The 27229-nt window shown below is 56.1% G+C and overlaps 2 protein-coding genes across 2 annotated transcripts in view; both read left to right on the forward strand.

Moving 5' to 3' along the window:
- The first annotated feature begins 3436 nt into the window (after window positions 1-3436).
- Window positions 3437-19261, forward strand: GMEB2 (glucocorticoid modulatory element binding protein 2). The gene is made up of 10 exons (XM_059480763.1): window positions 3437-3507; window positions 6105-6261; window positions 10945-11042; window positions 11766-11893; window positions 13253-13356; window positions 14585-14742; window positions 15924-15995; window positions 16474-16611; window positions 17145-17267; window positions 17443-19261. The coding sequence occupies exons 2-10, from the start codon at window positions 6131-6133 to the stop codon at window positions 18087-18089; spliced, it is 1599 nt and encodes a 532-aa protein (XP_059336746.1). The 5' UTR covers window positions 3437-3507; window positions 6105-6130; the 3' UTR covers window positions 18090-19261.
- A 459-nt stretch (window positions 19262-19720) lies between these two features.
- The window catches only part of HELZ2 (helicase with zinc finger 2), a 29768-nt gene continuing 22259 nt past the window's right edge, over window positions 19721-27229 (forward strand). Inside the window, exon 1 of the mRNA XM_059480546.1 lies at window positions 19721-19783. The gene's annotated coding sequence lies outside the window, so the exon portion shown is untranslated. The remainder of the gene's footprint in view (window positions 19784-27229) is intronic.

A 27229-nucleotide genomic window follows, 5' to 3' on the forward strand; every position in this document is an offset into this window, starting at 1 on the left:
ATGGCCAATGCTCCCAATCCCATCCCTGGAGTCAGGTACACAAAAAGATCCAAAACTGAAAACAGGGAAGTTTGTAATCCTCAAGGACATGTGTGAGAGGGTGCCTGGGTGCTTTCCTTGCTGCTGGGGAAAGGTTCCCCCACCTGCATTTTGGGGAGGGTTTTTGCCACCACAAGTGGTGCCCAGTGTCACTGGCCACTGTCCTCCCTGTCCTTGAGGGGATATTGAAATGGCAGCATCCTCCTGGGCTGTCCTACATCGTGTGATCCCATCAAAATAACCAGTGTGGGAGACTCTCCACAGAGCGCAGCAGCACTGGGGCACAAGGAGACAAACTGAGGGGAAGGCAGGAGGGATTTTAATTTTAATTCCCTGTTCTGTAAGGGCAGGGAGGAGAGTGCCAGGAGAACGGTGCCAGGACAGTGCTGGGGCCATCACGGTGGTGGCAGTGGCAAGCAGCCCATGCCTGATGCTTTTCCCACGTGTCCTCAGGATGCTGCTGCCCGCACAAACAGGAATTCTATTTTTGCAGCTTGACCTTCCTGATTCCGGAGATAACAACCTGACTGCAAACGCAGCGTTGCTCCCTTCTCCTCTGAGATTTGATACAGCCCAGTAACCCAGGCTCTTCTAAAACGTGGATGTAGCAAAGAAACCCCCTGCATTTGTCTTAGGAAAACAGGCAGAGCCCTTGGTGCCAGACAATTCGAGATATATTGATGAGACCAAGCATGGTCAGCTCCCAGCTAGTTAATTCAAGAGACATCCTTCATCCTTTTGTTATCTGAAGGAGAAAACCACATAGGCATGGGATCTGCTGGGGCAGGATGGGGCAGGAGGAGCAGATGGAATTGTGGAGAGGCTCCCACCACCTTCCAGCCCTGCCCACCATGCAGCCCTGTGGGGCTGAGTGCTGAAGATACAATACTGAAGGCTTGAACCACACTCCAGCACCCACAAAATCATAGAATCAAGGAATGGTTTGGTTCCTACCACTTTTCACTGCCTCAGGCTGCTCCAAGTCCTGTCCGGCCTTGAGAACCTCCAGGGATGGGGCAGCCACAGCTCCTCTGGGCACCAGGGTCCCCCCACCCTCACAGGAAAGAATTTATTCCAAATATCCGATCTCACCCTGCCCCCTCTCAATGCCCCTGTCTTGTCACTCCGTGCATGTCAAGAGTTCCTTATGGAAAAAATCAAAACCAAGAAAGCAAAATACCTACATAATTCTGGGAGGGATCCCTACAAAGTGCTTGAGTAAGGGAAGGGATCAGAGACTCTGCCAGGATGAGTGCAAAGGCTCACCTGGGCAGGCAAAACCCAGAAATGTTGCAGAGTGATTTGGTTTGAAAGACAACAGCTCACCCTGTTTCGGCAGCCTCACTGGCACCATGGCTGGAGCAGGTCTGCCCACTGATAAAGGGGCAGAGCAGGGAGCAGATTGGGTGCCAGGAGGTGAAATCATCCCATCCTCTGTGCGAGGAGGAGCACAGGGACCTTCCTGTGTCCGGGGATCTGACAGGAAAAGCCAGGTTTGCTTTCCAAGAGGGAAAACTGGAGTAGGGCAGCATGACTGGGGGTTTGCTGCCTTCTTACCACCTTGATAAGGACACTGCTCTTGGGCACTGTAGGGAGATGGTTTTAGTGGAAAAAGGGACCTTTTATCTGTCCTGTCCCACCCCACTGGAGTCCAAAGGATGCAGCAGTGGCATTGGTAGAGAGACAGATATGCTTCCATGGAAAAGGGAGTCACCATTTGGGTGGGTGATTTAACATTGCTGGTTATCACTGGTTATCTCAGGGAAGGAAAAGAAATACAATTCCTTGTGGAATTAATATCACTTTAATGGTATTAGCTGGGGTAGACTGGTGAGGGGGAGCATGAGGGAAATAGAGGTGGCAGCTGGTTATAAGGCAGGGTTGGTTTCCAGAGGACAAAAAAAAAAAAAAAGAAGAAGAAGAGCCTTAGAGGAAAAAAAAGCCCAAAACCATTAAATAAACCACCACAAATACATCAGACAGGATCATTAGAAATTTGTGTAAAAAAATACTAAACAGACCAAACGCCACCTGAACACCTGTCAGGAAAAGCCACCCACCCAGTAGCTGTGAAAAGCTGACAGAATGGAAACACAGCAAGTGCTTCCAAAAGGGATTCACGATTTTTGGGGCCTCTGGCCTCGCTCATCCGTTCCCAGAACGTGTTAACCACCTACTCACAGAAGAAGTGCAATGTGGTAAAATCGTGCTAAAAGTCCTCCCTGAGAAATTCTTGAGTGCCTCCTAAACCCTGGGCCTCACAGGCACAGAAATGGCAGAAATTAACCAAAACTTGTGACAGCTTGTGGTGGCTGGGGAAACACAGAGAGCAGTCACAGCTCGAGAGTTAGTGCTGGTAAGGACCAGCAGCAGCTTGGGATGGCTCAAGGAGGAAAACAGCCTTGAAACAAACTGCTCAAGGGCACTTTTTAAATGCTGGAAATGTTTAAATGCTGGCCCCAGGGAGACCTTAAAGTCCCTTCCAGTGCCTAAATAGGCTCCAAGAGAGATGGAGAGAGATTTTGGACAAGGGCCTGGAGTGACAGAGCAAGGGGGAATGGCTTCACACTGACTGAGGGCAGAGTTAGATGGGATATTGGGAAAAAATCCTTCCCTGTGAGGGCGGTGAGGGCCTGGCACAGGCTGCCCAGAAAAGCTGTGGCTGCCCCATCACTGGAAGTGTTCAAGGAAATGCTCAGCCAGGAACAGCTGAGGCCTTTCACAAAACCCTGGAGAGCCACAGAGGGACACAGGAGAAAAAGTGTCATGCAGGACCCCAGCTAGGGACAGGTAGGGGACATGGGGGCACACAGGAGATACAGTCGGGAGACAGGCATGGGGCACACAGCCCGGGGGCGACATACAGGGGACACGGGGAGCCTGCAGAACCCTGGAGGGGGACACGGGGGGCACGCAGGAGGGCAAAGGAAGGCACACCGTGTACCCGGTACGGGGGCAGACAGGAGACACGGGGAGCGTGCGGGGCACACACAGGGGACACACACAGGGGACGGGCGGGTACCGGCAACCAGGAGGAGGGCACGAAGGGCACGGGCCAGGGACAGAAGGGAGACACGGGGGGTACGGAGGACACAGGGTGGGGACACAAGGGGGAACACGGGGGGAGGGGGGGTGACATGGGGGATTCCCCCGCAAGACCCCGCGCGCGGGGACCCCCCGGCGGCGCGCGCCGCGCCCCCTCCCACCCCCGCCCGGCGGCGGCGCAGGCGCAGAGCGCCCGCCCGGTCCCTATTTCACGGGGAGCGCGGGCCGCGGCGCCCGCGCCAAATAAGTCTCGGTAGCCGGTGCGGGCCGTGCGCCTGCGCGGGGCCCCAGAGCCGCGCGGCGGAGCCCCGCTCCCCCCGGCCCCGCCGCCGCCGCCCTGCCCGCGCCCACCGCCGCCCGGCCCCAGCGCCCGCCGCCGCCGCCGCCGCAGCCCGAGCGGGGCCCGCGGGACGCCGGCCCGAGGTAAGCGCCGGGCGCGGCCTCGCCCGCCGCGGGGCCTCCGCCGCACGCGCCGCCCGGGTCCCTGCGGAGCGTCAGGACGTTACGGCGGCGGCGGCAGCGCCCGGCCGCCCGCCCGCCCCGCGGCCCCCCCGCCTCCTCCTCCTCCTCTTCCTCCTCCTCCTCCTCCTCCTCCCTGCCAGCGGGAGCGCGCCCACGCGCCCCTCTCGGCCCCCCGCAACCCCCACCCCCTCCCGCGCGCGCCGCCCCGCAACGGGAAGCGGGGGGATGGGGGGGGAACGGGGACACTGGGGCGACACCGGGGCACCCCCTGCCCGCCCGCCAGCCTCGGCACCGGGGCACCCCGGGAGACCCCCCGGCAGCCTCCATGTGCAGCGCCCTCCGCCCCCGGGCACCCCGCTCTGCAAACCGCCCCCCAGTATCCCCCAGCCCTGCAGCCCCCCGGGCACCCCGCTCTGCAAACCGCCCCCCAATGTCCCCCATCCCTGCAGCCCCCCGGGCACCCCGCTCTGCAAACCGCCCCCCAGTATCCCCCAGCCCTGCAGCCCCCCGGGTATCCCCTCTCTGGGTCCCCCTGTGCCGCACTCTGCCTTCTTCACCCCTCCTTGGGGCTCGCCTTCGTCCTGCATCTTCCCTGTCGCTCTCAGGGCAGCCCCCCAGTCGTGCACCCCCAGTTTGTGTCCCCCCACCCCGTGCAGCTGCAACCCCCCGCCTGTGCTGTCTGTGCAGCTCTCCATCTCCTCTGTCCGTGGATCCCTGGGCACCCTCTGGCACCCCATGTGCAGCTCTGTTTAACCCCCCTAAAACCACCATGCATCCCCTCTCTCCATCCACACTGCATCCCCCTCTCTGTGCACAGCCTTGTACACAGTGTAATCTGGTCTCTCTGCCCTCCTGGTGCTGCACCCCAAAGATCTGTCTCCTCTCCCTGCTGTGCTATGCTTTTTTTCCTTTTATGTTTTCTTCCTCACTTCACCCCAAATCTTTCCACATCCCTTGATGCGCTCTCAGCCCCCTGCCAGGTGCACCAGGAGGGACAGGCATGGACACCTTGAGTCCTGGTAGAGCTGGGGTGCCCCTTGTCCCCCTCCACAGCCCCACTGCCGGTGTGTTTTAGCCACTTTTTCGATTACTTATGGTTCCAGCCCACTTTTCCTCCATTCAGTGCTGGTTCCTGCCCAGAGGCATTTCAGCAGCACACGTGGGGTTCAGTCCCGTGATGCTGGGCAGGATGTCTGGGGCATCCTGAAGCTCAGGAGTGTTGCGAGTGATGGTAATCACTGAGTGGGATGGGTTTTACCCCAAAATGAAGGACAAGGATAGAGATAGTGTGACAACAGAGATTGGAGGGGTTGAGCTGAGGGCAGCTGAGCTTCGGTGCTGCTGTGGAAACTGAAGTGCTTCTGCTGGTGGCCTTGTGCTGGGCTGGCACAGAGGGGCCATTGGACAGACCCTGTGGGCTCTGTGGAGGTAAGGAGCAACTCATGGTGTCCCTGTGGGTCAGGCAGGTGTTTCTGAAGGCCATGAACTTGGTTGTGAAGTCACACTGGCCATGCTGGGTCAGTGCTGTGCTCCAGCCATGGTCTGGGGAAGTGGTGGGAGCCAGTTGACATCTCTGCTGTGCTCTGTGCTACTGCTTGGAGTTCTCCATGGGGGTCTGAGCCTGGAACAGCCAGACCTGGGTGAGGTGTTCCCTTACCTGTCTCTGTGGGGGCTGCACCAGTGCTGTAGGAGATGCTTTGTGGGCACCAAGTTCTCCTTACCTGGGCATGGGCTGATCCTCAGCATTGTGGGCAGCAGGGCAAGGGAGGGGATTGTTCCCCTCTGCTCTCCTCAGGTGGGACCCCCGCTGCAGTGCTGCATCCAGCTCTGGGCTCCCAGCATCAGAGGCATGTGGAGCTGCTGGAGCGAGTCCAGAGCAGGTCATGGAGATGCTCTGAGGGCTGGACACTTCTGCTCTAGAGACAGGCTGAGAGAGCTGGAGAAAAGAAGGCTCTGAGGAGACCTGAGAGTCCCTTTCAGTTCCTTAAGGGGCTTCAAGAAAGCTGGAGAGGGAATGCTGTCTTACATCTATTGCTGATTTATTAGAAATGCACACTTTGAAATAGTTTCCAGATGTCACTGTTTCTGCAGGCTTGACGTGCTTTTTTAATTTGATTTTTTTGTGTGTGTGTGTGACTTTGGAGGAGGGAAGAATCCCTGTTTTACTGTGGAGGAGACAGTGACAAGCTCCTCCAACAGTGTGAAATCGTGAGATAGTTTGAAATACATTTAGAAAAGCACCTTCAAACTGAGTATCTTCACAGAGTTTATGATGGATGCCAGGAACATTTATTTTTTTTTGGACCTCTTTCACACTCTGCCCTTCACCTCCTGCACCCCAGTCCCACCCATGCCCATCGTTCTCACCCAGCTTGCAAAGGGTTGGGTTGAGTTGGGTTGAGCTTCCCCTCATCCTCCCTCCTGCGATGGAGCACTTGGGGATTCGCTCATCCCGTTCAGAGCATGATGTCCCTGCAGTCCCTTCTCTCCTTGCTCCCAGGACCCTTCCATGACCAAGCTCACCTTTTGCCTCTGGCATTCCGGAATTTCTCCCCCAGCAGGTGGTGACTGAGCTGGTGCCGCGATGGCGACGCCGGACGTCAGCGTGCACATGGAGGAGGTGGTGGTGGTGACCACGCCGGACGGCGCCGTGGACGGCGCTGCCATGGAGGAGGTCAAGACAGTGCTGGTCACCACCAACCTGTCCCAGCACGGGTAAGAGATGGGGCTGGTGCACGCTGAGGGGACGTGCTGGAAACCCTCCCAGATGGGATTTATCCCCCACTGCTTCCTCCTGCAGCCCTGCTCGCTGTGGGCACCTCAGCGGTGGCCGTGGAATGTCCAGCTCTTTGCTAGGGCTTCCACACCAGGGCTCTGCGGCTCTGGGCAGAACAGGCTCCATTCTTTCCTTCTTTTGAGGTGGGGAAAAATGATTGACCCCAAATACCTTTTTCTGGATTTCTGAGATTTTTCTGGATTTCTGAGAGTTTCTGGATTTGGATGTTGGAGTAGACACAAACCCAGCTGGAACAGGACACCAGAAGCTAAATCAGTGTTTTTCTGCTACTTATTTCATGATGGCTATGCTGAGCTCTGAACTCCAAGAGACAAGTTTGTCCTCACCAGGCTGAGGGTGGTGCAGCTGAGCTCCCCTTCCCTGAAGGCTGAGGAGGTTTGGGGTCGGCTGGTTTTTGGCTGAGCTCTGCAGGAACCTCTACTGCCAGCAATAGGAGTGAGAGAGCTGTCCTTGAAACAGTGTTGCCCTGAATGGAGATGCACTGCTCAAACAAAAAAAAGCGCAGATCTGATTGTTCAAGTGCTGCTGTTTTGCCCAATTTCTGCCTTTTTTGTTGGCATTTTATATTCAGGGCTGCTGTTTGTTCAGGTCTGGTCTGTTCAGTGGCAGGTTGGCCATGGCCAAAGAGCCTTTCTTGAAGGCCCACATAGCAATGGACTTTATTTCTCTGTGGTTTTTTTTGGGTGGAACAGAGCCCAGAGCCTTTTGTGTGTTTTGTTCAGTCAGTGGGCACAGAATCCAAGTTCACACCTGGAGCTGCATCCAGACAGGCTTGTCTGAAATAAGTGGGTGTTGAATGGCTGTTTATTGCTCTCCGAAGGTGTTTGCCTGCTTTTCTCAAACGTGTCTTTGTGTCAGTGCCCTGGGGCTTTGGGCAGGGCAGAAGGTGACAGCTGAGTCCAGGGCCGTTCCCCTTGTGCTGCTTCAACTGAGATAAAGCCCATTAACAGATGAAATTTTGGTAAAGAATGGGCAGGACAGGCAGAGGCAGGAGCTGTTGGTGCTGGGATGGGCAGGACCTGCCCTGCTCTTCCTCCACACCCTGGGTCTGTGTTTCCAAAACATCTTCAATTCCCAGAAGAACAGTGATGGTGGGGAAGAAGGGCTGTACTCCTCTTGTTTTCTGTCCCATGGAGACTCCATTGTCTCCCTCAGTGGAGAAGCAGCCAGATGTGACTCTTGGGATGTGGCTGTTCTTGGATGCAGAGTGGTTCCTGGTTGTCATGTGGCTCTGAGCCTCTTCAGACCCATGTGCAGCATTGTGGTGTTGTCTGGGAAAATGGATCATGGCAGAGGCTGGCTCAGTCAGTTGGTTTCCTTTCACTCTTAGTTCCCTTCCTGTTTTTCTTTGGAAATCTCTTCTCACCCTCCCAGTGTCCCCTGGCTGGTCAGAAGCAGGACAGCTCCATGCAGCACAGGGAGGAATGCTTTCATTTAGTGACAGCTGTGAGCAGAGACGTCTTGGTATGGATGAAGAGATTCCCTGAAGGTTTTCCATGCATCTCTCTGGAGAAGAGCCCCTGGACAGGCCCTTTGCTCCCCCATTCTTGGGGATGGTAGTGGGTTAATAGAAAGGGTGTGAATTTTGGCATCACAGAGTAAAACCTGCCTGACTCCCCTCACTGAGCAGGGCAGTGGGGCTGCTGGTGGGTGGCAGCACGAGCCACCATGGTCTCTCTGTGGCCTTGGACAGTTGCCCCCACCAGGCTCTGCTCCTCCAGGGCAATACCACAGTGGTGCTGGCTCTTTCTCCCTTTCCCTCTGATTTCCCTCTGCAGCCCCAGCTGGTGTCAGGAGAGCAGCTGCAGGCACGGGCTGGGATCCCTTGCTGTTGGCTCAGTCACTGCTCACATGGGGAGCTTTCTGTTTGCTTGGTGTGACACTTAAACCAAACTCAGCTTGGGGTTGGTGCCTTTTTCTAGTGCTCATCTGGGTATGGATTTGCTATTAAAAAAACCCCTCTGTACAACCAATTGTTAAGAGCTTAATTAGTTCATGTGTTCTTAAGGAAAAAGCTGAGGGAAATGGGAAAGTAATAATGAGCAAGAAGCTTTTCTCTTTGGTCTGTGAGAGGAGGGGATCTGTGCTTGATGCTCTGATGAGGTACATGTATTTCTGATCAGCACAGGATTCTGGGGGAGAATTTTCTCTCTCAAGTTTCCAGGCAAGGCAGGAGCAGAAAAGAAAGGAGACGCCAGCCCGCAGAGTTATCTGCACATGCTTTCTTCTTCCCATCTGGTTTGTGGATCCTCCTGGGGAGGAAGATGAGAACCATCCTCCCCTGCCTTCGTCATGGCAACTGGCAAAGGCAGGGCCAGCTGGGGGGCTGCACTCCTGGGGCTTGGAAGGTGTTCGTGTTTTCCCTTGCCTCTGCCTCAGTCTGTTTCCCTGGAATGGGATTGGAGAAACAGCATGGAGACACTCGCCTTTTTTTGTGGTTTTCTCTCCCCCATGTGCCCGTGGCAGACACAGACTTCAGTTGCCTGAATTTTTCATACAGGCTGGGAGTTGGTTTGTTTGTTTTCCTCTGGAGGTTAAAGGTGTGGGCTGGGTTATTCCTCCCCATCCAGTTGCACCTTTTGGTCATTTTTCGGAGCGGTGCAAATGTGGTGGAGTCCTGGAGGAAGCTCTGAAAGGTGCTGACTTTTCTGCTGGAGGGTTTCTTCTGGGTAAGTTGGTGGAGGTTCTTGATCTGGAGGCAGGTCAGGGCTGTGGGGTGCTGGGCTTTGCATGCGAGAAGGGGTTGCTTCCTCTGGCACCCTGCTGAAGTGCCACTGCTGCAAACTGATGAAAAACCCCAGGTTAGAATTCTTCTGTTCTTCTGTCAGACTGCCACTTGTGTAATAATCACCTGGGTGCAAATGCCTTGGCTCAGAGTTTACCTTTTTGGGTCCTTTCACGTTCCCTCCCCATGCTCTGCCAGGGCTCTGGGCTGGTGGTTGCTGTGAGCTGCAGAGGCAGAGTTGTGTCCATCTTCTTTCTGTCACAGCAGGAGCTGTCTCCCCTCTCTGGAGCAGCATCTGAGCCACTCACCTGGTGAGGCTGGGCTGCCACCCACACCATTCCTTATCTCTGTGCTGCTCCCCACAGGGACCTGCCCTGCAGCTGCTGAAGGGAGGGATGCTTTGAAGCTGCAGTTCCACCCTGGAGCTGTGTGTTAGGAGCCCAGAATGGAAAAACCAGTTGCTCTTGAATTTCCTTGTCCCTGTGGCATAGGGGGTGAGAAATGTGGTTGCCAGTGAGTCACTAGGACTGTCTTTTAATTCATCCATGGTACCAAAGGGAGGGAGGTTCAGGTTTATTTTCTCTGTGGAGTCTTCATAGGGAGTTTATATGGCAAAGTATGTGAAAAGCTAATTGTGTTTCTCCCCCTGCCCCTGTGGACTGAGCTTTCTGCAGCTTCAGTAACACCACCAAACATACATCTTAAAAGGAGGGTGGACTTAGATTAGATATTGGGAAGAAGTTGTTCCTTGTGAGGGTGGTGAGGCCCTGGCACAGACTGTCCAGAGAAGCTGTGGCTGCCCCATCCCTGGAATTGTTCAAGGCCAGGTTGGACAGGGCTTGGAGCAACCTGGGATAGTGGAAGGTGTCCCTGCCCATGGGAGGGTCTTGGAACAAGATGAGTTTTAAGGGCCCTTTCAGCCCAAACCATTCTGTGTTTGAATGAAAACCCATTAGGAATGGTCCCTGCTGAGCACTGGCTGTGAGGTACAGGTGGATCCATAGGGGCACCAATGTGGGCTCCCTCCCTTTGGGACCTCACCTCCAAAGCCAGGGGGGTGAGGAGCATGTCCCACATGCCAGCCAGAAGTGCCTGTGCCCTCTGAGTGTGGGAAGCTCCTTGGAGGGGCTTGGGGCTCCATATTCCTGTACCTGGGATGGGAGACCAGCGAGGCAGTGGGTGCTGTGCAGGACCCACTGTGTGACTCCATGGGCAAAGCACCCAGAGAAGATGGAGATCTCAGTGTGGGGACAATGGAAACAGCTGAACAGCCAGCTATTAATGAATGTCATGGATATATCAAGTTTTAAGAGCCTCAGAGATTGTATTGCAAGTGTCTGTAACTCATGTTATGTTATCTCTGCTCACAGATCTGCTCTTGGGGTTTGTCCAACTCCTTTATAGTGTCTCCGTGGCTCTTTGAGGTCCTGCTTCCTCCCTGGAGCATCCTGCATACCAGGGGATTCAGCCAGTGCATTGCCCAGACAGCAGCAGCATGTTTCACACATGTTTTTCCTGGGGAAATCTCAGGCAAAGCTTCCAAAGGCTGGCAGTGACTTCTGAGCAAGGGGCTGTGCTGACAGCATCTCTCCATGCCAGCTCTCCAGCATGGGCCGGGCTGGAGGCAGATCCACAGGGCTGGGATTAAAGGGGAGGGAGAGAGAGCTGGCCTGGCTGCTGACAGGGGCTTGTCTGCTGTGGGGTTCTTCATCTCCACATGAAAAAATGGAGCTGAGCCTCTCAAACCCAGAGCTGACTCTTAGCTCTTGTGGGAAAATGTGATCCGAGGGACTTGTGAGGCAATGTCTCCACAGGGCATCGGGGGTGGGGGTGGCACAGCCACATGGCTTAAGAATGCCTCTGCCTCTCTTCCCAGCGGTGACATCAATGAAGACACTCTGGAGACTGAAAATGCAGCTGCTGCAGCTGCTGCTGCCTTCACGGCCTCCACAGACCTGAAGGAAGCGGTTCTAGGTAGGTCAGCTCTTTCCACAGCCCCTTGGTGGCAGCTGCAGCCCCCCAGTGTGCCCCAGCCCTGCGCTGGTGTCGAGTGGGACACCCCAAGCACTGCTGTGCAGAGCTGCTGGGGCTCGGGGGTGTTCTCTTGTGAGCCTTGGGGATGCCAGTGATGCTGTCCCAGCATCCAGGGGGCTCGGTGACCTGAAGGGAGCTGGCAGTGGCTGGCTGGGCTGCTGCTGCCCTCTCCTGGTCCGGGATGTGTCCCTGTGTCCGGCCATCCCTGCTCCTGCCATTCCAGGTTGCCACAGGGGTGTCAGTTTTGCAGCAGCTTGCTGGCTTTGGTTGCAAGTAAAAGCAAGTTTAGGGAGCAGAGACTGATCAGCTGGGCTAATATTGACTTGAAACCAGTTTTACTTTAAAACCAAGGGTGACTCCACCCAGATAACATCATTCTCTTTTATCAAGAATGGGTGACTTCTCATTTTCCCTGTGCTCAGCTGCAGCTGGATTGGCATAAATCTTAGTGGGCTGTTTTACCTGAGAAATTTGGGTGTTTGGATACTTTCATAGCAAAGTGCAAATGAGTGGTGGCCACAAACCCCAGCACACCCCACCATGCATCATCTACTTGGTTTTTTATTTATTTCTGAGTTTCAAAACTGTCATTGCATGTGTGGCTCAGGAGCTGTGGCTCATGTTTCTCTTTGATCTGTCCCTTTCTCTGATCCCTGTGAGAAGTGAAGATGGCTGAAGATGAGGACAGTTTGGAGGCAGAGATTGTCTACCCCATCACCTGTGGGGACAGCAAAGCCAACCTCATCTGGAGGAAGTTTGTATGCCCTGGAATCAATGTGAAGTGTGTGCAGGTGAGAACAGAGAGCCCAGCACTGGGCTTGTGCTTTTCCCTTGCCCACACTGAGAGGTGACCTGGCTTGTCCTGGTTGTGATAACCTTTGATCAGCTGCTTTGCATTTCATCCATGTCATGGTAGGAAAGGATGACATTTTCCTGGTGCTGGGTACCTGATATTTGTCCTGACAAAATTATTTAGTTCTGGCTGGAGAGATGGTGCCTCAGTTTAATGTGTTATTGAAAATTTGAGAAATTTGGGCACTTGCAGTGTCTGCTCAGTTGGAAAGTTTGAGGAGTGTATTGATTGAGGACCTGCTGAAGAGTTGCTGCTGTGTGCTGGGTAACTCATGGTTAAAATTTACATGAATTCAGGAACATGCCATGAGTGAGTCATTGCTGGCATTTGTACACAGCCTAAACAATGCCCTGCTGAGGGAGAGTCTTCTTGGGCTCCCAGAGGATAGTCCTTGCCCTTCCCAGCAGAGGTGGTCTCCTCTATCCATGAGACAGAGGATAGATGCTGCTGCCTCCTAAAATCTGTCCTCTCTGCACTGAAGCCCTTGTCCTTGTTCAGAGATGCAGTTTCTCATGCAGTAACTGAGTTGCTCTATGTTGGTCAACATGGCCATGGAAAAGAGGAGGCCTGGATTTGAGAAATCCTTTGAGATGGGCTGTAAGGCAGCTCTTAAGAAAACTGGGTCATGATTGGACTCAAGGATCTTGGAGGACTTCTCCACCCTTAGTGATTCTATAATTCTGTGATCCTGCAGGTTGCTGTTGGGTTCAGGCACAACTGGGTGTGTAGGGCAATAAAAGAAAGGAAGAGTTGGCAGGTGTGTGCCAGCTCCCTGAAGCTGGTTTGCAGTGGCAGTGGGTGTGCACAGCTAGAGAGGCCAGAGGTTCCCTGATAGCAGTGGTTGGGCTTGGGAGCAGGAGGTCAAAGACCAAATGGGCTTCTTCTCTCTCCCCTATGGGGCATAAGGTGCCCTGGACCCAAATGTTGGCAGTGCAGCCCAGCTTTCACTGAGTGCATTTAGTGGGAGCATGAGCAGCTCCCTGCTGCTAATGACACTCTGCACAAGCTCTGGGTGTTTTCCCAGCTGTCCTGCCTGAGCTGGGCAAACTCACACACCCCTGGAGCAGCTGTTGACTAACCACTGGTGACAGCTTTAATCTTTCTGACTTGGGCAGTGTTGTCTGGGATGGGGAGTGCCTGTTAGCCATTTGGTTTGGGGGTGCTCAGTGGCACATGGAGGCTGCAGACACTGCCAGGCACTGGGAAATGCCAGCAGGCTGCAGCTGAACCCTGCTCACAGGACACCCTTGGCTCATTTATGGCTCGTGGCACTGATGTTGCACCCCTGCCTTTGCAGTTTCATGATCACCTCATCAGCCCCAAGGAGTTTGTGCACCTGGCAGGGAAGTCGACCTTGAAGGATTGGAAGCGGGCGATCCGGATGAACGGGATCATGCTCCGGTCAGTGCCTTCCCCTGTGCCTCTGGACACTGCTGGGGGATTGTGGTGGGGGGAACACAACCTTTGGAATGGCAGTTCTGCTGCTGAGGGAGCAAATGAACCACTATAAATGTTTGTTGTAATGACAGCCTGGTCCCAAATGGGGTCAGTTCAATGGCTTTGTTCTGTCCTTGTGCTTAGGGAATAATTGGGGACAAGAAATACTTCTCTTGCCTTTTCAGGCCTTGAACCACACTGAGTTTCCAGCTGGTGTAGGGACATTGGAAATTTTAATGGCTGTTGGTGGTTGGGCTATGCTGTCTGAGGATTCTCAGTGTGACTCACCAAATGAAATCAGTCTGGTCATCACCAATGCTCTGGTTGCATCACTCCTGCTTGACATCACTTCTAAATAATTCCTTGGCAAAAAAAAAAAAAGGTTCTTTATTGCAAACATTTCTCTTCTCTAGTATTAACTACAGTAATTCAATTCCTCTATGGTCCTTCTGAGCACCAGCCTGAAACTGTGATTTAATTAAAGTCTTTCTCTGCCTTTGGACAGGATTAAAAAAGAATCACCTCTTTCCCCAGGAATTGTCAGTGGTTTTGTGCTCTTTTCACAGGGTGACATTGCCTTTCTCTGTATTATTCTACTTCAATGCAGGCATCTCCTGTATTCCTTTTAAGCAGCTTTTGCCTCACATAAATTTTGCATAATAGGTTTAGGCTTTGTCAAGGCAGGGCTTTGAGGGGGGGAAAAACACTTCAGGGGAATGTCTAAAGGCAAACCCAACATCCCATGGGAGCACATCTCTGGAAGCTTAGGTGGTTGTTGGCCAGCAAGGCTGGGAATGTTTTGGAGATAATGTTCTTGGATTGGAAGATCCTGTGTGCCAGTGTTGGCACTCCCTTTGAATGAGAGACCTGATTTTAGTTTCTAAATAGGGGTATGTCCTGTCTCCTTTTGAGCTATAGAGTCAAAAAGGCAAGAAAGAAGCTTCCTGTGGTCTCACTCTAAACTGAGACTCCAGCTGATCCTTTGGTTGGAAGCTGGAGCTTTGGAGGGGATGTGCTGGTGGCCCCAGTTAGGGGCTCTCTCTTCCCCTTCCCAGTAAGGCTCCTGCTGGCTCTGCCTGCTCTCCTGGTGTTTTGGGACTCAGAAGTTTGGGGTGAAAGCTGCCAGGAGCAATCTCAGAGCTCTTAGTTGTTGCTGATGTGCCTGTCCTTGCGCTTGCTCTCTGTCTTTCAGGAAGATTATGGACTCAGGAGAGCTGGATTTCTACCAGCACACAAAGGTCTGTTCCAACACCTGCCGGAGCACCAAGATTGACCTGACAGGAGCCAGGGTGTCCCTGACCAGCCAGACATCAACAGAGTACATCCCTCTGACTCCTGCCTCTGCTGATGGTACGTGCAGCCCTTCCTCACCTCAGCAGGGCCTTTGGCACAGCAGAGCCCATGGGTGCCACATAACCAAGGTTCCTGTAGCTGCCCCATCCCTGGAAGTGTCACAGGTTGGACAGCACTTGGAGCAATCTGGTCTAGTGGAGGGTGTCCCTGCCCATGGCAGGGGGTTGGAATGAGATGAGCTTTGAGGTCTCTTCCAACCCAAGCCATTCTCTGATTACATTCTATAATTACAGGTAATTGTTTCATTGGAAGATGTTTTAATTTTTATATAGTTCTGTAATTAACACCTTTAGCCCCTGAGCATTAAGAACAGCCCTGAAAGTGCCCCACACCCCAAGCTCCTGGTGGTGCCTCTGGGACAGGATAAGCCCCTTGGCTGGCTCTGCAGAGCACCCATCCACCACATCCTGGTATTGTGGTGGGGAAGCTGATGCTGATGCACAGCCCAGCCCTCTCCAAGAACCTCTGTTAAACATGAGCTCATTAATGGGAGATGTTTGCCAGCTGCTGGGCTGTGCTGAAATAACCAGAGCCCTGAAAGCTGTGGAGTAAAGGAGCAGAGGGACTGGATTTAATGGCTGCAACTGAGCGTTCCAAAGGCTCTGCACAGCTCTGTGGGGCTCTGGCCAGATTCCCATCCATCCTGCTCCTGCACACGGCATGAATGACGCCTGTTCCCCGGCTCTATGGTAACAAAACTGCTGAGATTGGCAGAGCTGGAGGGAAGGAGGGATCCCCCCTGCATCCCTGTGCAGTGGGGGGCTGCTCTTCCCTTGCAGAGTTTAGAAACCCTCCAGACAAATGGTAGCTGGGTAAAAAGGGCTGCCAAAAAAATCAGACTCTAAATCTGTTTGACTTTTGCCCTGAGCAGAGCTGGTGTGTTTTCAGGAGGGAAATGCTGCTCTCAAGCATGTGTTCTTGTGCTGCAAAGGTTGCAGGAGCAGTCCCTGGGGATTGCACTCTAATGTAGGAAAATAAGTACAGCTGGCACAGCAGCCACTTGGATGTCTCTGTTCAGCGTTGAGATCTGCATTCAAACAGATGTGATCCTCTGCAATACAAAGGAGAAGTACAGAAATGCAGCAATGGAGTGCTTCCTTTGGAAACAGCCTGTGAAAATACAGGGAAAAATCAGGACCTGGGAATTTTTTTCTCTTCTCTTTTGCTATTGGTTGCAGTGAACGGATCCCCAGCTACAATAACCATAGAAACATGCGAGGACACCAGCGATTGGAGCACCAGCATTGGAGGTATGGCCTGGCATCATGCAGGGGTGGAGGAGATGTGGGCAAGCAGGGAAGCAGCAGAGTAAGGAGCAGGAAGGACCCTCTTACCAGAGCAGCCTTGCATGAGCCTCCACTGGGATTATTCCTTCTGTGCTGATGGAACAGCTCTGTGTTACATCCCTCTGCAGCCTCGTGATGAAGTTGTTTCCAAGCACCAACATATCAAAGCCAGAGAGCCAAATGTGCTCTGGGAAAAAAAAAATTCTTATCAGAAGGGTCATGAAATCATTCTCCTTGGTGCTACTGCCTGTAGCAAAGTGTCCTGTTGATGTGGGACAGGGTGGGGACAGCATATCCTCCTTTGTGTCCATGCTCTGCGTGGGCCTTGCCCCAGCCTGGCAAGAATGCACCCCTGCAGGGGTGTCCACAGGGAACCCATAGCAGATTACCATTAAACCCTGCCGAGGATTTTGAGGTTCTCCCTTGCTTCCTCTTTCTCCAGATGACACCTTTGCTTTTTGGCAAGGTCTGAAGGACAGTGGTCTCCTGGAAGAAGTGATCCATGAGTTCCACCAAGAGCTGGTGGAGACCATGAAGGGCTTGCAGCAGCGAGCACAGGATCCCCCACTGCAGCTTGGGGGTAAGGTCCTGGTCATGGGTGGTCAGTCATCTTGGGAGAGGGACTTGTGGATGTTTTTATCCTTAGGGGTATCTGGATGGCATGATAGGGATGTAGCTTATCATAGGAAATCTCATTTTTGACTGATTGATGAAGCTGCCCTTGGGGATAATGCAGGTGACCTCAGTTCTCCAATTCCCTGTGCATGAGGCTTCCTCCCTGCTGGCTCTGGGTCTGGACAAATGCTTGGCTTGGGAATTGAGGTGGAATTTAGGCCATTGGAATAATGATGCAGCAAGCAGCTACTGTGCCAGCAGATTTCTTATCACCCCTGCTAGGCAGGAGAGGACTGTTTACACGGCCAGTGACCTCTTGCCCTTTCTCATGGCTTCTGCCTTCTCCTCTTCCCCAGCCTCTTGCATTACCCTCCCGCAGATTTTGGCTGTCTCAGCTGGACATGTTTGTTCCTGGACATGTTTGTGGCTTTTGCCAAGCCACAAATAGTTTGCTCAGGGAGTTTTGCTTCCTCAAAGATTCTGTGTCTTGTTTTTAAGACGCTGTTTTACTCAACAACGTAGTCCAGAACTTTGGGATGCTGGATCTGGTCAAGAAGGTCCTGGCCAGCCACAAGTGCCAGATGGATCGCTCGAGGGAGCAGTACACACGGGATTTGGCAGGTATGGACACAGCAGTGCAGCACTGGGCATTGCTGCCTGTGCACTTCCTTTTGGGCTGAGAAAGTGGGGGTTGTGTTAAAGCTGGTGGTGTTAAACCAGCCACACCAGGCATTGCCACAGGCCTCTGGGAAGCTTGTCCAGGGTCCAGGCTGAGCCAAACCTCTTCTCTGTCCAGCTCTGGAGCAGCAGTGTGACGAGCACCGCAAGCGAGCGAAGGAGCTGAAGCACAAATCGCAGCATCTCAACAACGTCCTGATGACCCTCACACCCGTCTCTGTTCCCACACCTCTGAAACGCCCCCGGCTCACCAGGGCCACCTCCGGACCAGCTGCCATCACCTCCCAAGTCCTGTCCCAGCCAGCGCAGCTCACTGTCACCCCTGGTGTCCCAGTATCCCAGATTGCCAACCTCCCTCTTGGCAAAGTGGTCTCGGCCCTCCCTCCTTCGGTGCTGGGGAAGAGCCCGGCCCAGCCCCCCGCCGCCAGCTCCCCGGCCTCCCCTCTGCTGGGGGGGTACACGGTGCTGGCCTCCGCCGGCTCCACCTTCCCCGGCACCGTGGAGATCCACCCGGACGCTTCCAACCTGACGGTGCTGAGCACGGCTGCGGTCCAGGACGGCAGCACGGTGGTGAAGGTGGTGAGCCCCTTCCAGCTCCTGACCCTTCCAGGACTTGGCACGACCATCCAGAATGTGACACAAATAGCTCCCGGCGGGAGCACGGTGGTGACTGTCCCGTCCGGGGCCGCTGAGGCCGCCGGGGACGAGCACGCTGCCGCCGCCATCGAGGTGACCGCGGTGGCCGACGAGGCGGAGCAGAAGTGAGAGGGGGGACTTGCCTGGAGGGACGCTGGCCGTGCCACTCTGGGGGGAACTGCCTCTTCTCTGGCTGCGCTGTGGGACGAGGAGCGGTGTCGTGAGGGGCACGGCCTAGCGAGACTCAGAGCAGCTCGTGTTGGGAGCGAGGAGGTTCAGGTCAGAGGGAAGGAGAGGGGAGGAAGGATGCCTGGAGAAGGCAAAGGCAGAAATGCTCTGCCTTGTTTGGAGGAGGGAAGAAAAAAAGAGCTTATTTTTTTATAAAGCTTTCCTCCCCTGTTCTCTTGGAGTAGCTTTCCTGCTCTGGGTTGTCAGCCCAGCCTCTTTGGCTGGCACAGCTGGAGCAGTGTCCATCAGAGGAGTGGGCAGGAGCAGGGAGAAGGTGGTAGCAAAAGGAGGCTGCCGAAGGGGGTCTGGTGTGCAGGGAGCTGGCTGCTCCCCATCCCTAGGGGCTGCAGGAGTGGAGAGGGATGCCAAGAGCAGGAATTCAGTGGATGTGTACAATCATTGACACCAGGAAGAGCTCTGGCAGCATGGGCACAGGCCCTGGGAGTTGGGTTTGTGCGTGACACTGGCTTTGGGTGGAAAAAACAAGTGGGAGCTGTTGTGACAGTGGGCATGGTGGTTGCCCAGGTCTACTGGGGAAGAAGCAGCAAGACAGGAGCCCAGAGGGCTGAGAAGAGCTGTGACTTCTGAGGATTTGGGGTCTTTTTCTAGTTTTCTCAAAAAAAAAAAAAAAATCCATTATTGGGATTTTTTTAAGCCACTGGCGATTTTTAAGCAAAGCCCAGGTTGGGAAGCTCGTTCTGCATGGCAGAGCCGTGCTGCAGAGCGTGCAGAGCTGTGCCCCATGGCCATGCTCCAGGGAGCTCACACTTCCTCACGAGGGCAGACCCTGCTGTCCCCAGTCCCCAGCATCCCATGGGAGCAGGACACTGCCGTTCCCTCCCTGCTGGGGTCAAGCAGCCGTTCTGTAACGGGGTGGTCAGCCCCCCAGTTCTCCTACAGCCACCCCACTCACTGCAGCTCTCACCAGGCCCCGTGCCAGGGCCTGTGTGTCTCACGCTGCCTCTGGCTGGGAGGAGTCGGGTGCTTGGAGTGTTGGGGTTTCCCAAACTTGATCTGGCAACAGCAGCAACGACAGGTCACTTTATTGAGTAATAAATATTTTTTTGAAAGAATGTTAAGTGGTTTATTGTGTTTTCTATGTCCAGGTATAACAGCTGGGATTGTGAAATGGGGCTAAGGCAGGCCAGGAACACACTTTACTAAATATAAATGTCCATGTCCTCTGTGTTCCCTCTGGCCGTGGGTGTGCAAGGAACCTGAAACGTGGCTCCAAAGTCTGGTCGTCCGTGGCACAGCTGGGACTGGCTGCACCCAGTGCTGATAACCACTGGTCCCCAGCCTGTGGTTAGGAGAGTTTTGACACGTAATCAGGAAGAAAAGTGATCTATTCCTCTGAAGCATTAGATTTTGTTTCGTTTTGGCCAAGACTCAGCTGAGGCCGTAGTTGATGAGGAGGAGTCCTGCCTTATCAGAGGTTTTTCCCTCCCAGCTGGCTGCTGCTGAGATATCACCGTCATATCTCTGTACTTGGGACAGCAGTAGCGTGTCAGACTGAGGACATATAAAGGGTTGTGATCACCCTGAGCTGCCTTTTGCCTCTCCAGCGTGAGCAGCAGTGCTGAGCCACACCTGAGGTGGGTTTCCAGCTGAATTCCCCCCTTCCTGTGCTGCAATGGTGAGTGAGTGAGTGTCCCTCAGCACAGGGACACCTTTCCCCAGCAGTGCCAGGGCTGGAAAGCCGTGCTGCCTTTGCCCAGCCCTGGAGAGCTGTGGGCTGAGCACACTGCTCCAGCCATCTCTGCTTTGGCCAAACTCATCTGGGTTACCCAGAGGCTGTGGGAGAGGGAATGTTCAGCTGGAAAGGGGACTGCTGGAGAGACCTCCTGGCTCCTCTTTATAGGTATCTGAGAGGTGGCAGTGGAGTGTGGGGTGGGATTTGTGTCAGCTCTGTGTTGCTGTGGGCAGCAAGGGCAGAGCAGAGCAAGCAGAAGGCTCCGTGTACCTTTACCTGCCCTGGAGACCACAGATCACCTCACCGGCAAAGCATTCCCAGCGTGGGTGTACTCTGCCCTGCACAGCAGCTCGTCTTGGGATGTAAACAGCTCCCCAAGCAATAAAAGCTGGGCAGGCAGATTTGGGCTGGTGCAATTCTCCCCTCCCTTTGCAGCAGCTCTCGGGGCAGCCCTGTCTCCCTGGAGGGAGCCCTGGGCCATTCAGGGATGTCCCGGTGCAGTGCTCCCCTCCTGGGCTGGCCGTGCAGCTCCGGGTGTGCCGCGGTGCTTCCCCGCCCGGCCGAGGGCAGCCGGGGCTCGCAGAGTCAGCAGCTGGCGGTAGGATGAGGGCTGAGAAGGAAAAGCAAAGAAGGGAAGTTGTCTGCAGCGATTATCAGTGTCTGGGTGCGTGGCCTTAGGCTGGATGTGGCCGTGGGCGATCTGGCGACATTCCCCGGCCGGGGGGAAGTCCCGTGTGAGCCTGGCAGCAGATCCTGGTCTGGTTTCAGCAGGGGTGGTAAAGCACTGCTTGTGAACAGCACATCCCACCTGTGGATCAGCCTCTCCCTCCCCACGGCACTGAGCCCTGGGGCTCTGCAGGGGGACCCCCCCCAGCCCCTCCAGGGGGCTGCACCCTCACTGGGGGCTCCCAATGCTGCAGTGGGTGCACCCAAACTGAGACATTGCTGTGGATCCCAGTGGGACAGCCTGCCCTGTGGGGTCCCTGAGTGGATGTTGTGCACCCAAAACTGGGACATTGCTGTGGATCCCAGTGGGACAACCTGCTCTGTGGGGTCCCTGGGCAGGGCTAGGGCTCTCAGCATCCATTCTATCAGCCTGGTGCTCCAGCACTGCCTTCCTGGGGTCCCCTTGGGTGCTCAGGCTGAGATCTGCTCCCCTTTCCTCCCGTGGGGAGCCCGGGGCTGCTCTGCTCACAGCCAGGTGTAGAGGACTCGAACCCAGAGACAAAGTTATGTAAGGGCTGCCGATGACTCATGCCAAGTCCCTGCTTTTCCCTGGATTGTGCGGTGAAGGAGCCTCAGCCACCTGCATTTTCTCCTCCAGGTATCCACGGGAGCAGAGTGCAGTGTTGGGGAAGAGCAGAGGCTCCCACTCCCCGGCAGCACTGCCAGCAGAGCTTTGCCACGGTCCTGCCTGGCAGCTGCCCGTGGTGCCAGGGGCTGTGAGAAATCACCAATTCCTCATTCTCTGCGTGTCTCCGGGCAGGTTGGGGCTGTTACCGGGACAGGAGATGCTCCAGCATCCTGGCGGGAATGCTCTCCCAGCTCCCAGCAGCTTTCCGGGACGAGCAGGGGGTGCAGCGCACAAAGGGCAGCGCGTCTGGCGCTGGGGCGGGGAGCACAGCGATGGTTTCCTGGGGAAACCGCTCCGTGACTGCCGGCCGTGCCGCCTCAGGAACGGAAACCGAAACTCACGGCTTTCGGCTCGGCGTTTGTTTGTCTAAAATCGGCAGATCCCGGGTTTCGGCTCTCCCCCGCCCTAAAGCTGTGGATGTGGTGACGCTGCTTTGCCTCCTCCCTGCTTCAGCAGTGCCTTCCTCCCGCAGGCAGCGATGGAGGGACGGCAGAGCCGGTGCTCCCTGCGCTGCTCCTTGCTGAGCGATGAGCACGGCCGGAAGCTTTATATAACACAGTGAAAGCTGTTTGTTTGCTTCTAGAGCTGGAGGGAAAATATCCCACCTGTAAAATCAGTGAAACCTCCCGATATCCCACCTGTAAAATCAGTGAAACCTCCAGATATCCCACCTGTAAGTCCAGAGTGAAGCCTCAGTGCCAAGGCTGTTCTGCCTGGGTGAGCTGGGCACTGCCCGTGCTGGCTCGGGCACCTCAGGGGAGTGGTGCCAGGTATTTTGTTTGTTTTTCACTGTTGTCTGATGCTGTCACAGAGACCTTTGCTGTGGTTTAGAGTCAGGGCTGCAGAGAGGATGATTCCTGCCCCAGGCAAACAGGGATGGACTCCATCACTATGGACCACTCTGATACCTGGGCTGGGCTTTGCGCGGTCACTCCTTCCCAGGCAGGGATGGGATTGGTGCTGCTCAAACCATAACAGTTCCCAGGGCAGCTGCAAGGACAAAGCTGGGGAGCCCTTTCCCGGATGGGAACACTGAGCACAGGGGCTCCATGGGGTCAGATCCTGCTGTGAGGCTGAGCCACCCCCAGCTCCTGGCTGGCAGAGCACAGAGTGCAGCAGAGCCTGACAGCTGTGGCTGTCCTGCCACTGATCCAGCAGTGACCAGGGCGTTGTTGCACAGCCCTGGTGGCTTTGCTGCCCAGGAATACCTGGTTCCCAGACACCCAGTGCTCTGCTGGGATCCATCCAGTGCCCTCTGCTCCGGTGGGATCCATTCAGCACCCACAGACGACCCGGGCTGCCCCAAGTTTTTGCTGGGAAAACCCTTTCCTTGACTCTCCAGGGTGCTGCTGGATGGGAGCAAGGTGAGAGCTCCCTCTGAGGCTCCCAGTGCCTGCGACTGCACAGAGCAGGAAGGTCAGAAACATCGTTTCTCTTTTTCCACTGGTGCTGACAAACGTGCCAGGTACCAGCCTCTGCCTCTCCTTCCTTCCTGCTCCCGTGCCTGCGTGCCCCACGGGCTGGCTCTGTGTTTCCTCCTCCCATTTGCTTTGCGGAAAAACTTTTGTCGCTAAGGCGGCTTTGCTTCAGGTGGCACCACCAAGGAGGTGCCCATCTGTTGCTGGAAGGATTGAGCGGTGTCCCCATCAGCAGGGACACTTTGCCTCTGGGGCCTGGATTTCCAACTGCCACTTGTAGCTGGAGGTGTGTTCGTTTTCCCCGGTTGTTTCCAGGGCTTGCAGCTGCCTTCTGGCACGAAGATAATTCCATTAAGTGGGAATGCTGGGGCTTGACGGCAGTGTTTGGCACAGCAGCTGCTTTACAGGTCAGGGCTCTCTGAAGCCTTGTGTCCAGGCTGGGGAGGTGGGGCTGCTGTTGTGGTTTCCTGGGGCTGGTGCTGTTAGAGGAACTTCCTGGGATTTTGCTGGGGTGCGTGTGTTTTGGGGTCATATCGGGTTGCAGGGTTTTTGGTTCTGTGTGGTTTATCCCGCTAATTTGCGCCATCACCAAACCGCGCAGGGGGAGGGCTGGGCTGAGGTGCTAAACTGTTGTGGGATGGGTTTGGTGAGGTGAAAAGGGGCTGAGAAGGGGCTGCACAGCCCCGGTGCTGAGGATCCCCCACTCCTCGGGCGCTGAGCATCAGCTGATGGTGCTTGTGTGGTAACCCGTGCCCACAAACCGGGGTGCGGGTGTTGCCCCCCGGCTGCCGGTGCTGCCCCACGAAACAGGATGCAAATGAGACTCGGCTGCTGCCAGGGGTGTATTTGGGGTTTGAGGTTTTTTTTGGCTCGAGGCTGAGCTCTGCAGCGGGCGCATCGCGCCAGGCGAGGAACCGAACGGAAAACGAAAGTGGTGATGAACAGAAAGGAGGGTAGCGCTCCGCACCCACCCCCGCCCCCCGAGCCCCGTTAAAAGGAGGCGGCCGGGGGCGCCGGGCTGAGGACCGGGACTGCTGCTCAGTATTCACTTCAAACTCCGGTACCGGCTCTGGACGGAATCTGAGCGCGGGGAATCCCGACCTGCGGGTGAGCAGCGCCCCCGGAGCGGCCCCTCGGCACCTGGGGGGCAGCACCGGACCGGGGGAGACTCGGCCCGGGATGCGCGGGGATGCGGGGCTGGGACGGGACTGGGTGTGAGGCTGGTACCCCCGGGAGCGCCCGTCCTGGGGATTCACTGCGCCATGCGGGCGGTGCTGTCCCGCCGCTGCCGGTACCGGTACCGGAGTCTGCTGCCCTGAATGCCGGTGCCCGCTCCCCCTGGTGCCCCTTTCCCCAGGTGCCTGTCCCTCCTGTCCGGTGCCGGCTCCCCCCTCCCGGTGGCGGTCCCGGTGCCCGCTGTGCCTCCCGGCGGTGCCAGTGCCGCCCCCCTCGCCCGGTGCCCGCCCGGTGGCCGTGCCGGCTCCTGCTCCCCCCGGTGCCGGCGGGCGGGGCGGGGCGGGGCCGCCGTGATGCAATTTCCGTGAAGCCCGGCCCCGGTTTGAATGCAGGGAGGCCCCAGAAGCGAAACTACCGCCGGCGGCGAGTCCCGGTCCCCGCGGGTCCCCGCAGCGCGGCGGCGGCGGCGGTGAGAGCGGCGGGGGCGCTCCGGGGGTGCGGGAGCTCCGGGGACGGGCGGTCAGCGGAGCGCCCGGGGGGCTGCAGGAGCGGAGGTGCCCCCGGTAGCCCCGGAGCAGCCGTGGGTGCTGCAGGACCAGCGGGATGCTGCGGGCAGAGCGGGGAGCGCATCCCGCTCAGCCCCGGCCCGGCTCGCAGCGTCCCTGCTGCGATGGGACGCGTTCGGCAGGGCAGGGTCGTGGCCAGGGTGCAGGTTTGAGGGGCAAAGCTTTGTTTGGAGGGTGGGGAGAACCCTGGGGGTGCACAGTGATGCCTTCTGTGAGCAATCCCCGACCGCGATATTCTAACCCTGCTGCCGCCTCAGAACTCCGGGAATGGCATCTGGGAGCTCCCGGTGAACTTCTTACAGTTGGATAAAAGCAAACGCAGCATCCGGGGGTCCACGTGTCTCAGGGCTCCGCACACGCTGCAGGGTCTGTGCCTGCACACACTGGGGCAGTGGTGTGGCGGCGGTCACTGCAGCAGCCGGGCTGGTAGTGCCGAATCTTGGGCGGGATGTGGAGGGAGCTGTCTGGTTGAAAAAGGCTGGGAAAGAGGGGCGCCAAGAACTCTGGAGGCTGTTTTTGCCCTGGAGGGAGATTCCAGAGCGGTGTGGTTTCGGTGCAGCCAGGAGGACTGCGGGTGGTGGGGTGGCACTGCCCGGCATCTGCCAGGCAGCTCCTCTGCCACCGTTCCCAAACGCTCCGGGCTGCACTGACCGCTGGCGGGGTGCTGGAGATGCTGGGAAGCTCTTGCACTGTTGCTCTGAGTGCTGCTTGCAGCTGTAGAAAAACTTCCAAGGGCCCGTGCTCGGCTAGGTCCGGTAACTGGGATGTGGGGCTGCAGCCCCCCAAGGCACATGGACGTCCCCTGTCCCCATCCCACTCCCAACACTGACCCACATCCCTTGCTCTGATCGAGGGGCACTTGGCTTACTCCAGCGTAGCGCGTTGCCCAACGTTCTGTCAATAATTAATGAAGCCAGGAGCTCGGGGAAGGGCCACCTTCCTCCTGGTGGGACAGGATGGGTGCAGAGCATCGGGATGCAGAGGCACAACGAGCATTTCTCTACCACGGCCGTGCTTCCCCTCACCATTTCCAGGGAAATGTGATTATCTCTGGCCACAGCACTGCCCTGCAAGGCGCCTGCCAGGGGCGATGCTCGGACACAGCGTGGCCCGGCCCTGACCCACAGCGTTTTCCTGAGCGCAGAGGAAATGCCATCAGCGAGGCCATGGTGTGCTCTGTTTGGGTTTGGTTTGTGGCAAGGCTGAACCAGAGCTGGGCAGAGCATGCATGGGGCTGTGTTGGTGCCTGGGAGAGAGGTAGAACTCGCCCAGATGGGGCTGAGGGTACAATAAACCAGCCTGGCTGGTACAATAAACTGTCATGGTGACTTGTCACCCAGCAGCAGGGCGTGAGTGGCTTTAAATGCCAGGCTGAGCCTTTCAGGATCAGGGTAAAAAAGGTTGCTTTCTCTTTAAATATACAAAATTCAGCTTGTAAATAATGGTCTGTGGCTTGCTGGTAAATACTGCTCCCCTTCCGCTCTTACCTGCCCTGAAGCAGTTGGATTTTGCCCTGTTGACATCACTTTTATTCCCAGTGGGACGGTTGTCTTGGGGCACACCTCCCCGAGCTTCCTCGTGCTTTGTGTCTTCCCTCCACCCGAGCTTGGATTGCAAAAGTTCCCTTAGCATTTTCATTTTCTTTTTTTTTTTCTTTTTTTTTTCTTTTTTTTTTCTTTTTTCCTTTCCTAGTACAAGAGTGCTGTAGAGAGAGAAAAGCTTTAATTTGGCGTCAGCACTAGTGCTGTGCAGAGACTTTGAGCGGGGTTTGCACTTCCTCTTCCCTCCCACCTCCAGACCCAGAGCATGTTCTGGCAGTTTGCTCAGAATCAAACGCCTTCTTGAAAAAAAATAAACAGCAAGGAAATTGACCCCTTTAAAGGTGGAATATTCCCTCTTATCTTTTTCCAGCTGGGATGCCCTGCCTAGCCATGAATTCCGGTGGCACCCCAGCTGTCCTGCTCGGGATTTACGGGCGGTTCTTCAGCGTTCAGCCGGGCGGGTCGGTACCGGCGGGACCGCGTCTCCCGTGAGCTCTGCGGCCCTGGATGTGCCGGGACCGGGAAGTTCGGCTCCCTGAGCACGGAGCCGAGTGCCAGCCATCAGGTTTCGTCCTCTCCCGTGTGTGTAGCTGAGGTTTGCTGGAGTTTTCACAGTTACGGTGTTGCACGGATGTCGCACAAGCCCCGAGCGCCTTTCCCAGGAGGGCTCGGCCGGTGGCGGAGACTTCCAGAGGGAGGAAGGAAGGTGGAAGTGCTGAAGGGAGGGATGCCGGAGTGTTCCCGAAAGTGCCGAAATCAGTTCCACCGGGAACGCGCTGCCCTGGCCAGCTTCAGAGCAGCTGGAGGCTGAGCGTGTCCCGTGTCGCGCTCCGGGTGCGGGTTCGGGAACAGCCCGGCCCCGCTGCCAGCGCCGCCCTCCGGGTCCCCCTGCCCTGTGCCGAACCCCGGGGCAGCTGAGCCTGCGGTCACTCTGCCCTGGGGTCCCGCCTGGCTCCAGCCCATCCCTATCTCCCGGGGAAAGCCCAGTGGGAATGCTCCTTGGAGCAAGCAGCCTCCCCAGGCTCAGACAGGAGGGATTTTGGCCCCCACGAGGTGCAGGGTTTTTCCCTCCTGCAGCCCAGCCCTCGGAGCAGGCTGTGTCTCCCCAGACTCTGCCTGATTTCCATTGTCTGGGGATTTTCTGGTACTCACAGCCCGGAGCAGCTCCAGGGGGTCTGCAGCCCCCTCATCACTGTGCTGTCTTTGCACAGTGGGAATCAGAGGAGCATCCCTTGATGCCCTTGGGCATGGGACAGATTGTTCCACTCTCCCTCCTCTCTTCATAGGTGCTTA

Source organism: Ammospiza nelsoni, chromosome 12 (genome assembly GCF_027579445.1).
Source record: "Ammospiza nelsoni isolate bAmmNel1 chromosome 12, bAmmNel1.pri, whole genome shotgun sequence".
Classification (NCBI taxonomy): Eukaryota; Metazoa; Chordata; class Aves; order Passeriformes; family Passerellidae; genus Ammospiza; species Ammospiza nelsoni.